This window comes from Lithobates pipiens, unplaced genomic scaffold (genome assembly GCF_037356315.1).
Source record: "Lithobates pipiens isolate NorthernLeopardFrog02 unplaced genomic scaffold, aLitPip1_a1.2 Scaffold_3, whole genome shotgun sequence".
In the NCBI taxonomy this organism is placed as follows: Eukaryota; Metazoa; Chordata; class Amphibia; order Anura; family Ranidae; genus Lithobates; species Lithobates pipiens.
In genome coordinates, this window is record NW_027507790.1 from 270,815,213 (window position 1) to 270,831,646 (window position 16,434).

Genomic DNA, 16,434 nt, shown 5'->3' on the forward strand with positions numbered 1-16,434 from the left:
GGCTGAGAGGGAATACAAGCACAAACATTGACTATTCAGTCAAGCTTCCAAGCGTAATAGAAACAGCAAATTAACTTTCTGCCTCATTGAATGAACTTGGAATCATGGAATTATCAGCACTGGTAAGAAGTTTGCGCACGTGCAAGACAACTCTATTTCTTGATGACGTAATTTCCCGCCAAGAGAGGGAACGCGTGTTACATGAAGTAAGTCAGTTCTAAGTTGGATCTGACTTGTAAGTCACAAAAAGAAGAGACATTTTATATTTCTAGACCTTCCAGATAAAAAAAAAACCTTGAAGATTAATATCATAAGTTCTGGGAGAAGATTTGAAACATGGGATTCATTTGTTATAATTATTGTTGTTGGTTTAATGTTCAATAACATTTTTCCAGCTTTACAGAGTGCAAGAAGAAGAATAATAGGAAAAAAACCTCCAAATCTCTAATAAAAGAGAGACTTCTAAAAACAATTGACTTTTGACTTTTTGACTACTGATACTGACATACCTAATCCACCAGCTATATTGCAATTTTTATATATATACATTTTTGTGATGTGATATGTTTATGAGATATTTTTTACACATCAATTTTTACAATCACATATAGTGTATTTTCAGAGTTGAAAGGGTTAAACATCCTTACAATAGAGCCATTCTAGTTAGAAGGAACATCTGGTGCTAATTAAGATAACAGTAATTGTTTGCTAAAGTCATATAGAAAAGTTAGGACTAACTTTTACATTGTAATATGTTAGCTTTATGAATTATGAAATTAAGGGGATTGATTAATTGGTAAAAGAAAAAGAACATAATAAGGGTGAAAAAAAAGAAATAATTTCATTTTTCCTATATAGAATCAAAATTGAAAATATATTCAAATCAATCATCTTAAGATCTAAAGTTATGTTTGGATACGAATGTGATGCATTTTAAGTATAAATGGATTTAGATAAGAAAATGATTAAGATTGCTTAATCAATCATTTTGAGAGGGAAATGTTAGAATCTAATATTCATTATTAACGAATATTAACAAATGAAGGAATGGATTAGATCTTACCTTACATAATAATTTAATTTTGCATATATATATATATATATATATATATATATATATATATATATATATATATGTGTGTTTTAGTTATGGAAAATGTGAATTTATATAGACTTTTATGTTTGTGACAATATATATGCTATTATAAGCTCATGAGCATTTCTTGAGAAGGAAGGATTCACATATTTTAAGATGTAAAAGTTCAATGTGTTAGTTAAGAGATCCTTTATATTACAATTTTTCTTGATTAGGATATTAATAAGAACATTGCATTTTAAATGAATGTAATTATAGATACTGATATATGAAGTATTTGATTTAGAAGTTAAAGGAAACTTATATTGTATACATTAAATGGTTTTACATAAAGCTCCTCTTGGCCCACACCTCAGGAATGTCAACTCCCACCCTTGTGTGAGTTGAAAGGAAAGCTTGCAATTTTCTGTAGGACTACAAGTCAATTACGAACTTTTAAGCCAGCCTTTATAAGAGAAAGTGGGGGCTGAATTTAGGCATAAAAAGCTAGTAACAGAGAGTTTTGGGGCACACTTACACCATGAGGATAGCCGCAGACACTCTCCACGAGATATTGAACACAGCTTCACATCTACACACACACACACATTTGATAGAATCTTCATCTTAACAATATAATACATTGTTAATGACATTCTATACTTTACTATTGTTCTTGTAATATTTTGCTATTTTTATTTATTAAATACATTTTTGAGTTTTTACACAAGAACTAAACAAACTTTCTTGAACTTTTCTCATCAATATGAGTTATCGAATATCAATATTATTATCATAAAAACAAGAATCAAACATATATACACTAGCCTGTCTGTATACACTAGCCTGCATGTATACACTAGCCTCTATGTATATACCCTAGCCTCTCTGTGTACCCTCTAGCCTCTCTGTATACCCATAGCCTGTCTGTATACTACACTAGCTTTTCTGTATATATCCTAGCCTGTCTATATATACACTAGCCTGTCTGTATATACACTAGCCTTTCTGTATACACTAGCATGTCTGTATATACACTAGCCTGTCTGTATATACACTAGCCTTTCTGTATATACCCTAGCCTGTCTGTATACTACACTAGCCTGTCTGTATATACCCTAGCCTGTCTGTATATACCCTAGCCTCTCTATACACCCTAGCCTCTCTGTATATAACTTAGCCTGTCTGTATACTACACTAACCATCTATATACTACATTAACCCTTAACCTAGGTTCCCACTTATGTGTTTAGTGCAAAATTCCTGATAAATGTAATTTTAGTTTTATTTATCAGCATTTCATTATTGGACCCAGGCAGCACAATGTCTTGGGCCAGCCCTAGCCTGACAGATATACAACTGAGAGGGGGGCTGAGTGTGTACAGGTGTGTGGGGGGGCAGCTGAGTGTGTACAGGTGTGGGGGGGAGCTGAGTGTGTACAGGTGTGGGGGGGGGCAGCTGAGTGTGTACATGTGTGGGGGGAAGCTGAGTGTGTACAGGTGTGAGGGGCCAGCTGAGTGTGCACAGGTATAAGGGGGGGTGAATGTATACAGGTATAAGGGGGGCTGAGTGTGTATAGATGTAAGGGGGCTGAGTGTTTACAGGTGTGAGGGGGCAGCTGAATGTGTACAGGTGTAAGGGGGGCTGAGTGTGCACAGGTGTGAGGGGGCAGCTGAGTGTGTACAGGTGTGAAGGGGCAGCTGAGTGTGTACAGGTGTGAGGGGGAAGCTGAGTGTACAGGTCTAAGGGGTAGCTGAGTGTGTACTGTGTGAGGGGGCATCTGAGTGTGTACAGGTGTGAGGGGGCAGCTGAGTATGTACAGGTGTGAGGGAGAAGCTGAGTGTGTACAGGTGTGAGGGGGTAGCTGAGTGTGTATGGGTATGAGGGGGAAGCTGAGTGTGTACAGGTGTGAGGGGGAAGCTGAGTGTGTACAGGTGTGAGGGGGCAGCTGAGTGTGTACAGATGTGAGGGGGCAGCTGAGTGTGTATAGGTGTGTGGGGGGCTGAGTGTGTACAGGTATGAGGGGTCAGCTGAGTGTGTACAGGCTTGGGGGAGCTGAGTCTACAGGTGGGAGAGGGGGCAGCTGAGTGTCTACAGGTGTGGGGAGAACACATTGTCTACAGGTGTGAGGGGAGCTGAGTGTCTACAGGTTTGAGAGGGGGGCTAAGGCCGCGTACACACGGGCGGATTGTCTGCCCAACTTAGTCCGCTGAACCGCGTTTCAGCGGACAATCCGCTCGTGTGTGGGCTTCAGCGGACTTTTTCAGCGGACAGTCTGACGGACTTTGTCTTTCGGAATTTCCGTAATTTTGTCCGTCCAAACTTGGTTTTGTCCGTCCAAACTTAGTTTCAGCGGACAGTCCGCTCGTGTGTAGGCAAGTTGGACGGACTAAGTATGGAGCATGCTCAGAAAGGATTTACACGGCCGAAGGTTGCATTGCAGTGTATTGGACGTCGTTTTTCTAGTCCCGTCGTACGTGCTGTACACGTCATCGCGCAAGTTTTCAGCGGACTGTCTGTTCATCTTGTGTGGTCAAGTCCGTTCATTCAAAATTTGGACGGACTGTCTGTCGGATTGTCTGACGAACTTAGTTGGGCAGACAATCCGCCCGTGTGTACGTGGCCTAAGTGTGTACAGGTGTGAGGGGGCTGAGTGTCTACATGTATGAGGGGAGCTGAATGTGTACAGGTGCGTGTGGGCAGAGAGCATACAGGTGTGAGGAGGGCTTAGTGATGGCGAACCTTGGCACCCCAGATGTTTTGGAACTACATTTCCCATGATGCTCAGCTACACTGCAGAGTGCATGAGCATCATGGGAAATGTAGTTCCAAAACATCTGGGGTGCCAAGGTTCGCCATCACTGGCTTAGTGCATACAGGTATGAGGTATGAGGACTGAGTGTGAACAGGTGTAAAGAAGGAGCTGAGTGAGCACAGGTATGAGGAAGTCTTAGTGCATAGAGGTGTGGGGAGGCAGAGTGTGTACAGGTATGAAGGGGGCTTAGTGCATTCAGGTGTGAGGGGGCTGAATGTGTACAGGTATGGGAATTTGGAAGGACAGCCAGTGGGTGAGCCCTGGGGAATTTTGCTGGTCAGGCCTGGGGGGGCCGAGGCCAAAGCTATGTAAGGGACTCCCCAATTTCTGATTGATGCCCTGACTGCAGGTGTATAACTTAGCGGACAAGACCAGCAACACATCACAGACAATCTGAATCCTGTCACACTGCTCCGCCATAATTATCTCCATAACGTTATTTGGAAAACAAAGAAAAACCTGCCTTCGGCTGTGCTCCCTCATGGTGTTTGAGTGACATATCTGTCAGACTTCACGTACCTGACTGATGAGCCCGAGATAGCAAGGGAAAGCTTCCCTTACATGTCTCTTTCGCGGCCCCCGGTAGTATGGACAGGAGGCACGGGAGCACAGATTGGTATGAGACGCTGTCAGGTTGTTGCAGGAGAAGAGTCCCAAAAGGCTTGATGCATATGGGTCGGTGGTGTCCAGGCAGCTGGACACTGGCAGCGGTTGCAGAGCAAGAGCTGGTGAGGCAAGTCCAGTCACAGGCACAGTAGTCAACAGACAGGCGGTGCAGTACAAGGGATCAGGCAAGTTCAAAGTCCGGGTCACAGGCAAGGTTGGCAACAGGCGGGCAGCGCGGTACAGTGGAGCAGGCAGGTTCAAGGTCACAGACAGGCTGAGGTCAAGGGCAGGCAGCAAACAGGACAATCCAAAGGTCAAGCAGGGTAGTCAGGAAATCAGGAGCTTCAAACGAGGTACTAGAACACGGGGAGCTGCAGACTGGACAGCACCGAGCACACCCCGGGAACAACCTAAATAGGCACAGGCTAGGGATGAGCTTCGTGTTCGAGTCGAACATACGTTCGACTCGAACATTGGCTGTTCGCCCGTTCGGCGAATTCCGGGTGTTATGCGCCGTTTGCACCAAATTCGTGTGGCGCTCACGGCCCACAATGCACTGCGATGGCGCAGTGCATTGCTGGCTCATGATTGGCCAAGCATGCACTGTGACCCCGCATGCTTGGCCAATCACAGCGCCGGCAGCGAGGAGAGCCATGATTGGCCACAGGCAGGATGCCTGTGGCCAATCATAGCTCAGGCTGTGTAGTACACGCTCCACACTATATAAGGCCGCCAGCGCGGCGGCCTTGTGTAGTGTGTTGGCATCTGTAGCAGTTAATGGGTGTTCTGTGTACCTTCAACACAGTATACACCGATCGTTATCGGACGATTTTTCATTCTTGCTCTTCTGTAGTGGTTGTTGTCTGCGTGCCCTGACCGCAGTATACCCCGCTATATTCACCTATATATCTAGCGATATATCTATCTTTTATAATAGAGCTGTCAGTCAGTGTTAGGAGATTGTGCGTGCTGTCTGCGTGCTCTGAACGCAGTATACACCGCTATATCCACCTATATAGCTAAATATCTTGCTCGTTTTAAATAAAGCTTTCAGTCAGTGTTAGGAGATTGTGCGTGCTGTCTGCGTGCTCTGAACGCAGTATACACCGCTATATCCACCTATATAGCTAAATATCTTGCTCGTTTTAAATAGAGCTTTCAGTCAGTGTTAGGAGATTGTGCGTGCTGTCTACGTGCTCTGAACGCAGTATACACCGCTATATCCACCTATATAGCTAAATATCTTGCTCGTTTTAAATAGAGCTTTCAGTCAGTGTTAGGAGATTGTGCGTGCTGTCTGCGTGCTCTGAACGCAGTATACACCGCTATATCCACCTATATAGCTAAATATCTTGCTCGTTTTAAATAGAGCTTTCAGTCAGTGTTAGGAGATTGTGCGTGCTGTCTGCGTGCTCTGAACGCAGTATACACCGCTATATCCACCTATATAGCTAAATATCTTGCTCGTTTTAAATAGAGCTTTCAGTCAGTGTTAGGAGATTGTGCGTGCTGTCTACGTGCTCTGAACGCAGTATACACCGCTATATCCACCTATATAGCTAACTATCTTGCTCGTTTTAAATAGAGCTTGCAGTCAGCGGTAGGAGATTGTGCGTGCTGTCTGCGTGCTCTGAAAAAGACGGACGGCAAAACAAATTATACAGGGGTGATAACCCTTCCCTATGTTTTCCAAAAAGCTTAAAAATTGTTTTTTTGACTGGAGCTACACTTTAAAAATGTACCAGTTGAAAATTACAAACCGATTCAACTTAACACAACAAACCTACACAGTCCCTGTCTTGTTTGCACCGCCTGTATACTGCTGTTCTGAGTATATAGGGCCTGGGGGCCACACGTATTTTCTTTTTTTAATATGGGTACAGGGTTCCCCTTAATATGTGTACAAGACCCAAAGGGGCTGGTAATGGCCAGGGAGGGCTACCCATGCCATTTTTCTCAATGATTTTCAACCATATTGCAGGAACCAGATATAACATTAAAACCGCAAGCAGCTTTAAATGACGTTATTTCCGTTAAATGTAATTTTGTGCAGGGGCTGTTCTAAACACGGGAAACACGTGGCACTTCACAGGCATACTACAGACACCCCCCAGGCACAATATTTAAAGGAATATTTCACTTTTTTTTTTCATTTTAGTCGTCATTAAAATCAGTGCTCCCGCCAAAACGGCCGTTTTTTTAAGTTTTTTTTGCATTGACCCATGTCCCCTGGGGCAGGAGCCAGGTCCCCAAACCCTTTTTAGGACAGTAGCTTGCATATTAGCTGTTAAAATTAACACTTTTAATTTTGAATGTTCGAGTCCCATAGACTTCAATGGGGTTCTAACGTTCATACGAATTTGGGGTCCGTTCGAAAGCTCTGGTGCGAACCGAACCGGGGGGTGTTCGGCTCATCCCTAGCACAGGCGCACACAATCACAATATATTATACATGTCAGGTAAGTTACCCTTCATAAGAGATAGTGCCATGCCCTGGGCAAGAGACCTACTCCATGTTGCTTTCCAACTTTGACTTTCAGGTACACCGATGTCTGATGACCAGTTAAAAAATAGCCTATTCTGATTGCCCCGGGGCATGACCAGATGTTGGTGAGGATGAGAGCGTGTGTGTGAGTGAGAGCGTGTGAGGTGCTTCTTCTCCTCTCTGCTCCCTCTCATGTGGGTGCACAGGATAGTGCCTGATCTCCTCCCTTCCCCCCTTCCCTCTCTCATGCTGCTATCCGGGCATTCTTTCCTCTTGCAGTGGAAAGTCTGAGCCCGGTGCGAGGCGGTGCAAGAGACTTTGGTGGAGAGATCTTGCGAGATCATGGAGGCTGGTGCCTGTGTCACTGGGCTGGCTTTCTCTAACACAGACCGGCCTCTGGAGGGTCATGCGGGTTGTTTTGGCCTGTCGGATATGTGGGGCACACAGTCATCAGCTGGCAGAGAGTGCAGCTCCAAGGCAGAGGAGGACAACCGACGGCACCTCACCCCCCCTTCCTCCACCGCAATAACAGGACAAAATAGTTTAAGCAAGAATCAGGGGTTTGTGAAGCACCCCCCAAAGAGAGGGGAAGAGGGGAGGAAGGGGAGGAGTGTGAGAGTAAAAGCAAGGAGAAAATTGCTATGTCAAAAAAACGCGCAGCGGAGGAACATCCACCCCAAGAGGGGCCTCAATTAACACTGTCTGCAAAGGACAAGAGCAATCAGATGGCAGCCGCTGCAGCCGCTAAACTGGAGCGTTATGCTAATTTAGCCTCCCTGTCACCTGTTAAGGGGTGTTCTCAGCAGGCAACTTCGCATCCTAAAGAGCAGAAGAATTCCTCCATGGATAGAAAGAGCCAAGGCCGGGTTTCTTCAAATCCATCCACCCCCTCAACCTCCAAAACTGTGAGTATTAAGGGTTCAGGGGGAGGGAAATCTGGAACTGTGTCTGCAATTTCAGTTGCAACATCTGAGCCAGCCCCTGTATCTTGCCCTGAAATGTTGAATGAAGAACCTACATTGAGAGAAGTACTTAATGCGATTAATGACTGTAAGGTTTCAATTTCTAGTTTTGAGCCAGTTAAAATGCATTAAGGAGGAATTACTTTCCATGAGGCAAGAGCTCTGTAAAAATGTGCAGAGAACATCCGATTTATAAGAACAAGTAAGTGGTGTTGAAGATGATTTGGGTCCATTGATGCGAGAAATTAAAGGGCTCAAACAATTAATGAATATACAAGCCGCTAAACTCAATGAGATGTAGAATAGGAGTCGCAGAAACAATGTTAGAGTGATAGGCCTTCCCGAGCGTAGTGAGGGTTCCAATCTAATAGCCTTTTTAAAGGGGTGGTTTAGGGAAATTTTTGGGGCCACTTCTTTTACGCCATTATGTGCGATCAAAAGAGCTCATCAAGTTCCTATAAAAACTCGTCAGCCAGGTGACCACCCTAGACTGATACTTATGAAAATTCTTGATTATAATGAGAAGATGACCCTGCTACTGAAGGCCAGAGAAATGGGGGAAATCGACTTTTAGGGAGGTAAGGATTCCCTTTATCCTGACTTTTCACTAGATCGTCAAAAACGCAGAGCCAAATTTACTTCAATTAAGCAAAGTTTGATAAAATATAAGATATGCACTATTGTACCCGGCCTGCTTAAGGATGACAGCACTTGGCGAGACATTCTTTTTCAATACCCCGGCTGATGCAGCCCAGTGACTGGTGGAAAACAAGAAGGACTTATAGCCGAGTAGAATTTTGGAAGCATGGAATAATTATGGAATAGTTATTGACTTGATTTGATTATGAGTTGTGGGGGGGGGGGGGGGTGAGTGAGTGTAGTATCACCCTTTTCTCTTTCACTGCAGTAACACCACACTAATAATAATGATCTATTGAAACATTAGGAGTGGAGGAAAGCAAATTAACCTTGATTTGAATGTTCAGATGTATATAGATATGAGTGTCAGGGAGCAGGTATGGCTCCTATATTGGTTTCACCTTCCACTAAATATGTCAAGATTGCTATTTTGGATTGTGTATTGGGAATGTTATGGTAAGGTCACAGGTGGTGTACCCCCAAGGGGAAGCCCTGTTGGGCTGGGGACATGTGATATGGGAGGGAGGGAGGTGAGTGAGCCAGGGGATATGGGTAGGGATGGTAGAGTGGGCAGGGTAGGAGATAAAGGCCATGCACCACTTACATTAATACGATTTAACACACAAAAGGATGAGATATGAGGAGAGGGAAAAGTACACATATAGGGGTAAATACTTAAGGTTGAGGAGATTGAAATGGATCACTGGATGTATTAATGTTTTACTTTTTTATTTATTTTTTATTTTTTCATTGGCATAGTTTTTTCTTACTTTATAGTATTATTTTATAAGATTCCATGCAAGATAAAACATTTAGTCTAATCTCTTGGAACGTCCGAGGTTTGGGGGATCGAACCAAGAGAGCTTTGGTTTTGTCGGCACTTGAGGGGAGTGGGCCTGGATTTCTCTGTCTGCAGGAGACATACTTGACCAACAATACAATTTTTACTACTTCGTGGACTAGCACACAGATTTGGCAGTCCGGTGGACAATTTTGAGTCAAGACTTCTTTCAAAGTCCGATGGAATTTTGGGAAGAATACGTCCGCTGGAGCCCACACACGGTCGAATTGTCCGTCGGACTCTGGTCCACCGGACTAAGTCCACCAGATAGTCCGATCATGTGTACACGGCATTAGAGTCTCAGCTATAGGGTGGGGGAATTCAATGAAGCTCTAGACAAGCTCTTGGACAGATTTCAACCAGTAAATAGTTCTGTTGGATTGGGAGAGGGCCGATTAGCTGGTTTCTTCAACGAAATGGGGTTATGTGATTTATGCCATATGGCATCCGCTGGAAAAAAATATTCTTGTTATTCAAGCTCTTACCTTACTTTGTCTAGAATCGAAATTGCTTTAGCTAACAGTGAAGCCCAGGTTCTGATAAGGAATATAGAATATGGCCCAAGAGGAGTCTCCAACCATTTCCCTCTCACACTGACAATTAATGCCAAGAGCAGGGCCCATTTGAGTGAATGGAAAATTGACCCCTCTTGGTTGGAGGTGATCGCTAACTCTGGTGAAGGTACAACATTGGTTGGAGTGGTCTAGGACTCCTTGAAGGCCTATTTTAGAGGTCTCCTTATCCAACAGGTGGCAAGAGTCAAGGGCAAGTCTAGGGAATGGGAAAGGGAAGTTAAAAATGAGGAGATACTGGCAGAGAGGCAATTTGTTGACGACCCAACCCCAGATAGACAGAAGGAATGACTAGAAAAACAACAAGCTTACAAAATGACTATCATGAGAAAGACAGACAACAGGCGCATATTACAGCGACGGTGCCAATTTGGAGAAGGGGAGAAAGTTGGTTGTATGCTATCCTTATTGATTAGATCAAATACTCCATGTGGAGAAATTTCTTCTGATCCAACTGTTATAATGCATACATTCAGAGAATACTATAGCTCCCTCTAAAGGTCCTATAAGTGTATGGGGAGGGAAAAAATGGCCGCTTTTTTGGGAAAATAATAATCCTGATTTTCTCAGAAAGGGATAAAACGGTTAAGGATGCACCAGTAACCCTGAATGAAGTGCAGCGAGCAGTAGCTGGGATGCCAAACCAAAAGTCGCCAGGACCTGACAGGCTGCCAATAGAGATCTATAAACGCTATGGTGAGGCTTTGCTTCCAGAGCTGCTGAAGACGCTGGGATGGGCATTAACAATGGGAAACTGCCCACCTCAATGTCAGAAGCCCCTATCGTTGTTATACCCAAGGAGGGGAAAGATCATTTGGAAGCCTTCTCTTATCGACCAATATCATTATTATGTATGGATGTAAAAATACTGGCCAAAATACTAGTAACCCGTCTAAATGGATGTATCCAGAATCTTATTCATCCCGATCAGTCAGGATTCATTCCAAATAGGTCAACTGGCATTCACATCCGTAGAGTTTTTTTGAATATGCAGATTCCAACCGACAATGGCGGCTCCAGGGCCATCTTGGCCCTGGATGCAGCCAAGGCATTTGACAGCCTAGATTGGGATTACCTACTCAAAGTGCTTGAGAGATTCGGGTTTGGTCCATACTTCATTAGCTGGGTGAAAATAGTCTATACTGACTAAAGAGTAAAATCAATAATGAGTACTCTGATCTGTTCCAGTTGGAGAAGGGAATCAGACAGGGCTGTCCCCTATCCCCCTTACTATTTGCTCTTGCAATGGAGCCGCTAACAATTATGACTAGATCCAAGCTGGATATGCAGGGATTTTGGAGGCAGACAGAATAGGACAGGATAGCATTGTTTGAAGACGATGTCCCTTTTTTTCCTCGGAGATGTCCAAACATCATTAAAAACAGACATACAAATGGTTGGAAATTTTTAATATTTTTCTGGTCTGGTCATCAACTGGGATAAATCGGCCTTGCTTCCGGTAGACCCACTTGGTAGCTAGATACCCTCAGGAATTCTCAAAAAAGGGGGTATGGCAGTTCCACACCCAAGGTCATATTATTTGGCATCCCAGCTACAGCATCTAGCGAGTTGTGGAGCCCCTAGAGGGGGGAATCCCAGCGCTAGGATGATGTTGATGGGGGCCCTGCATAGCACACTGACAGAGGTCTTAGAGGCAGATTAATTTACCCTTAGATGCTCGATCATAAAATGAATTAGTAAAGTATGGCAGTCAAAAAAGATATAGAGAGATATCAGAATATGTTCCTCTTTGGAACAATAGAAATATTGTTGAACTAAGTGATATAGAGAGGTCTATTGAATGGGTGAGCCAGGGTATCAATCATTTAAGCCAATTATATGTGGGCAATTCTATGAAATCATTCCTAGATTTGAAACAGGAATTTAATTTATCAAATAGCTCATTCTATAAATATCTCCAAATCAAGCATGCTATCCAGATGCAGTTTAGATCGCAAACAGTTGAATGGACCCAGATTCCCATATTGGCAACAATATTATGACTTTGGATTCATCTAAAGGTCTAATCTCTGTGTTATACACCAGATTAGAAGCTAGAACAATAGATCGAGCTGGTCCCTCCAGGAATAGAGAGAGATGGGAGGGAGATGTCAGGCCAATGACTATAGTGGAATGTGATCAGAACCTTAGACGAGGAACACTCCTCTCAATCTCTCCCTCACAGAAGGTATCCCACCTGTTCCTAATTCATAGAGTATATTATACCTCTAAAAAATGTTTAAACCTGGGTGGCGGCAAAAGGATCAGTGCCCTAGGTGCAGGGCATCTGGAGATTTTATTCACATGTTATGGAAATGTCCGAAGTTATTCAGATACTGGGTAGAGATTGTAGATAGGATAAACAAAACCTTTAAGACTGCAACTGAGCCGTCAGTTAAGACCTGCCTACTGGGGAATATAGAGGGGGGTAATGTTCAGAAGGACATTATTGAAGCAGGGCTAAGATGTCTATTTGAGGCAAGCAAATGAATTGCCCAGCACTGGCAAGCACATAGCCCCCCCACTTGTAGAGAACTGGGTCGTGACTATCAATTTAATAGTAGGGAACAAGAGAGTGATCTTTATTAGAAGGTAACTATAGGAAGTTCAAGAGAATGTGGAGACCCTGGCTGGGCAAGTTGGGTTTACCCTTATAGGGCCAGAGGGGTATATAGCATTCCCCCTTGCCCTCCTTTTACTCTTTCTTTCTCCTTCTCTTTCCCCACTTTTCCTTTCTTTCCCCCTCTTTTTTCCTATGGAGGGTTTTACACGCCCCTATCTTTCCTTTCTTTTTTTGATAGGCTTATAGCCAATAAAGCTGTTGTTATAGCTTGTGTTATATGGTTGAAGACCGAGTGGTGCAGGGGCGGGGGTGGGGGGGGGGGGTGGGGTGGGGGGGCAGTTATGGGTGGAGAGCGAGGGAGTGGGTAGTGAAAGTAAGATATCTCGGTTTATGATGTTATGTGTTTTTAACCTTGTTTTGTTACTTGTGTAACAATATCTTAATACATAAACATAGAAAAAGTATTAAATTAAAAAAAGAAAATAGCCTATCCCCTAGATGACATAGCAGGCAACTTCTAAGAGGGCATTTTCTTCACTTTGGAGAGATTTTCTCTCACTTCCTGTTATGTTTACAGGACAGGAACTGAAGGTAAATCCCCCAATGACACACAGAGCAGAAGAAAAAACCTGACAGGGGTTTTAACCAGGGGCGACCCGTCCATTAAGGGTGCACAGGCGCCGCCGCCCCATCCATGCGTCTGGCCCTTTTCAGGACACAGTGCATGGATTCCAATGTGGGGGGCTGTTTTTTTTTGAAGCACCGATAAAAACCAGAGGCTCTAATAGGCTTCAATATAGGGTGGGCTCTGGTCGCAGTGCGTGCATTATGATCCCACCCAGGTGTGTTACAACAGCAAATTCATATTTGCTGTTGTAACACTGATCCTCCTCCCAGCCAATCAGGAAGCCAGTTTTGACACCGGTCACCCTATTGACTGAAAGGACAGGCGATCCTGTTGGATGCCTAGGAGGAGGCTGGAAGCTGCCATGGAGGAGAAGACATGGAGCCATTGTACAGCACTGCCACCTGCCCCCGCCGCCAATGGGGTAAGTTCTGGGCTGGCCAGTAAACAGCGGGTGGGGTTGAGTGGTAGTTTGTCATCCCCCTAAAAAAAAAAACACCAGCCGCCACTGGTTTTAACCATTCCCTACTCTATCCAAAATTAAAAGAAAAAATAAAGCGTTGGCTTCAGGTATACTTTGGAAGGGAATTTCTTCATAGGTTTATGTTTGGCATTTCAGAAAAAGAAAAAATATATTCCACGCAAAGGAAAACTATTGAAACAACGGTTATCCTTAAAGGAACTGCTGCCCCTACTTTTATCTAAGTGACATGTACCAGATTAAAAAGAAAACGGAGTGCAGGTGTGGCGCTGTTCCAATATACAATTGAAAATTGGTAAAAGACAGTAGCAGAAAGGTAATAAAATGAGAGACCCAAAACAGGATGGAGCCAACTCGCAGAAAATATTGAAATATGACAGGTATATAATCCCAATGCCCTATTTCCCTGCACAGTGAGTCCCACCCTCTGGCTTGTGTTTACACTCTTATTGATGGAAGAAAAAATATGAATGAAGAGCATAAGAGTGAAATTATAGTGATACCAATAAGGTGTGGGTGAAATTTTAACCTAAAATATCACACAGTGTGTTATACCCTCTGGTGGGTGTTATCATAAAATTGTATGATCAAAATGCAATACTTAAATGTTCTGCTAGCAGCTAAAAGAGCTTTACCCTCTAACTGGTTATCCACCCAGCCTCCAACCCAAGCTCAGCTGATACAAAGCATCAAGGACATACGTATAATGGAACATATGACGGCTATGGTGGAGGATAGGATTGACCAGTTCGGCGTGATTTGGGCAAACTGGGACGCCTCGGCCCATGGGCTACCTCTTTCGACCTCAATGCCCCTCACCACCCGGTCATCAGCTATCCCTTAGCGTTCTCTAGAATTCCTACTCCCCAATGTTTCCTACCTTGTTGGTACTCTATGTTCTCTTATGCCGCGTACACACGAGCGGACTGTATGGCGTACTTAGTTCGTCATACAATCCGACGGACAGTCCGTCGTACTTTCCACTGAACGGACTTGACCACACACGGATGCACAAACAGTCTGTCGAAAGCTTGCGCGATGACGTGTACAGCACGTACAACGGGACTAGAAATAGGAAGTCCAAGACACAGCAAAGCACCCTTCCGCCGTGTAAATCCTTTCTGGGCATGCGCCATTCTTAGTCCGTCGAACTAGCATATTGACGACCGTACTGTCCGCTGAAACCAAAGTACGACGGACAGAATTTCGAAAAAAACTAAATTCTTAGTACGTCGGACTGCACGCTGAAAAAGTCCGCTGAAGCCCACACACGAGCGGATTGTCCGCTGAAATGTGTTTCGACGGACTAAGTACAGTCCGCTCGTGTGTACGCGGCATTATTGTCTTAACAGCTATTCAAAGCCCACACTCTCTCTCTCGAAAATCTATATTGGTACGAAGCCCTCCTTTGTCAGACAGTCGTCATGTTATTGAAGCATTGTGTTCAAACCCCACTTTTTGCATTACGGATTACATGATGGCCTCTTGCTTTTATTTTTATTTTAATTAAATTTTATTTATTTATTTATTTATTTTTTCTTTGATTACTAATTTTTATCTTTAGCCATATATATATATATATATATATATATATATATACTGTTAGACCAATTAAAAGTGACTAGTGTTAAAGTTAATAAATAATAAATTGTTTTTTCAATCACACATTTGCTGTCTTTTTTGGGGGAGGGGGTCTTATTCTTTTTTGTTTTTCTTTAACTTAAACATACATTCTGTCCCCCTTTTATTGGTTGATGTAAAGTAACTATGTAACTTGTAGTTAATTTGGGGGCAGAGGTCACATTTAGCTGCTTTCCCATAAACCGTTTCCCCCCCCCCCCCCCCCCATAGATTAATGCCTGGAGCTTACATATATGCTTTAATTTTCACCTCTGTTATGGAAGATATAAACCAGACTCTATATACTCCAATCAATGTCTCATTGGGCTACCATCTATATGATTCTTGGTTTGATCCCAGGAAAGCTATAAGGAGTGTATTGAATATATTATCAGGACCAGGCAAGACAATTCCTAATTATTCATGTAGAAAAGGTGGCAAGCTGGCTGGTGTTATTGGAGACCAGTATTCAACCACAACAATCCCAATAGCCCAAATCCTCGGACTGTACAGATACACACAGGTCAGTGCAAACTTCCTTCCTACTGTATATAATTAGTGGAGGCCTTAGAGCAGGGATATGCAATTAGCGGACCTCCAGCTGTTTGCAAAACTACAAGTCCCATCATGCTCTGCCTCTGGGTGTCATGCTTGTGGCTGCCAGAGTCTTGCTATGCCTCATGGGACTTGTAGTTCTGCAACATCTGGAGGTCCGCTAATTGCATATCCCTGCCTTAGAGAATAAACTGGTTGGTGTTGCAATTTTTAATGTCACACTGTTTTTCAAACTCAAATTTAAAAAAACAAAAAATACATTGTAGTGAATTTTAGTGAACACAAACACAATACCCATTTTTTGCTAAAATATAAACAATGATGTTAAACATAGTAAATAGACACCAAACGCGTCATGATTAAAAAAAAAAAAAAACATGGAATGGCAACAAGCTACAGTACATTAAATTATCCATAGGCAACAATTTAAAAGCCTTTACATGTTACCAGTTTAAAGTTACACGGGAGGTCTGGCTCTAGAATCATTGTTCTCACACTGACCTTCACCAATCACTATTTACAAATGCATGCGGGACCTATGTGTGTGTTCGCATTTGTGTTCACGCCCGTATTGTATTATTTATTTTATTTCGAT

The 16,434-nt window shown here is 43.3% G+C and overlaps 1 protein-coding gene across 1 annotated transcript in view; it reads left to right on the top strand.

Annotated features, from left to right (window-relative positions):
* The window catches only part of LOC143941268 (vomeronasal type-2 receptor 26-like), a 76,705-nt gene that overhangs the window by 8,721 nt on the left and 51,550 nt on the right, over positions 1 to 16,434 (top strand). Inside the window, exon 2 of the mRNA XM_077463304.1 lies at positions 15,516 to 15,807. Coding sequence (XP_077319430.1) covers positions 15,516 to 15,807 — 292 coding nt within the window. The remainder of the gene's footprint in view (positions 1 to 15,515; positions 15,808 to 16,434) is intronic.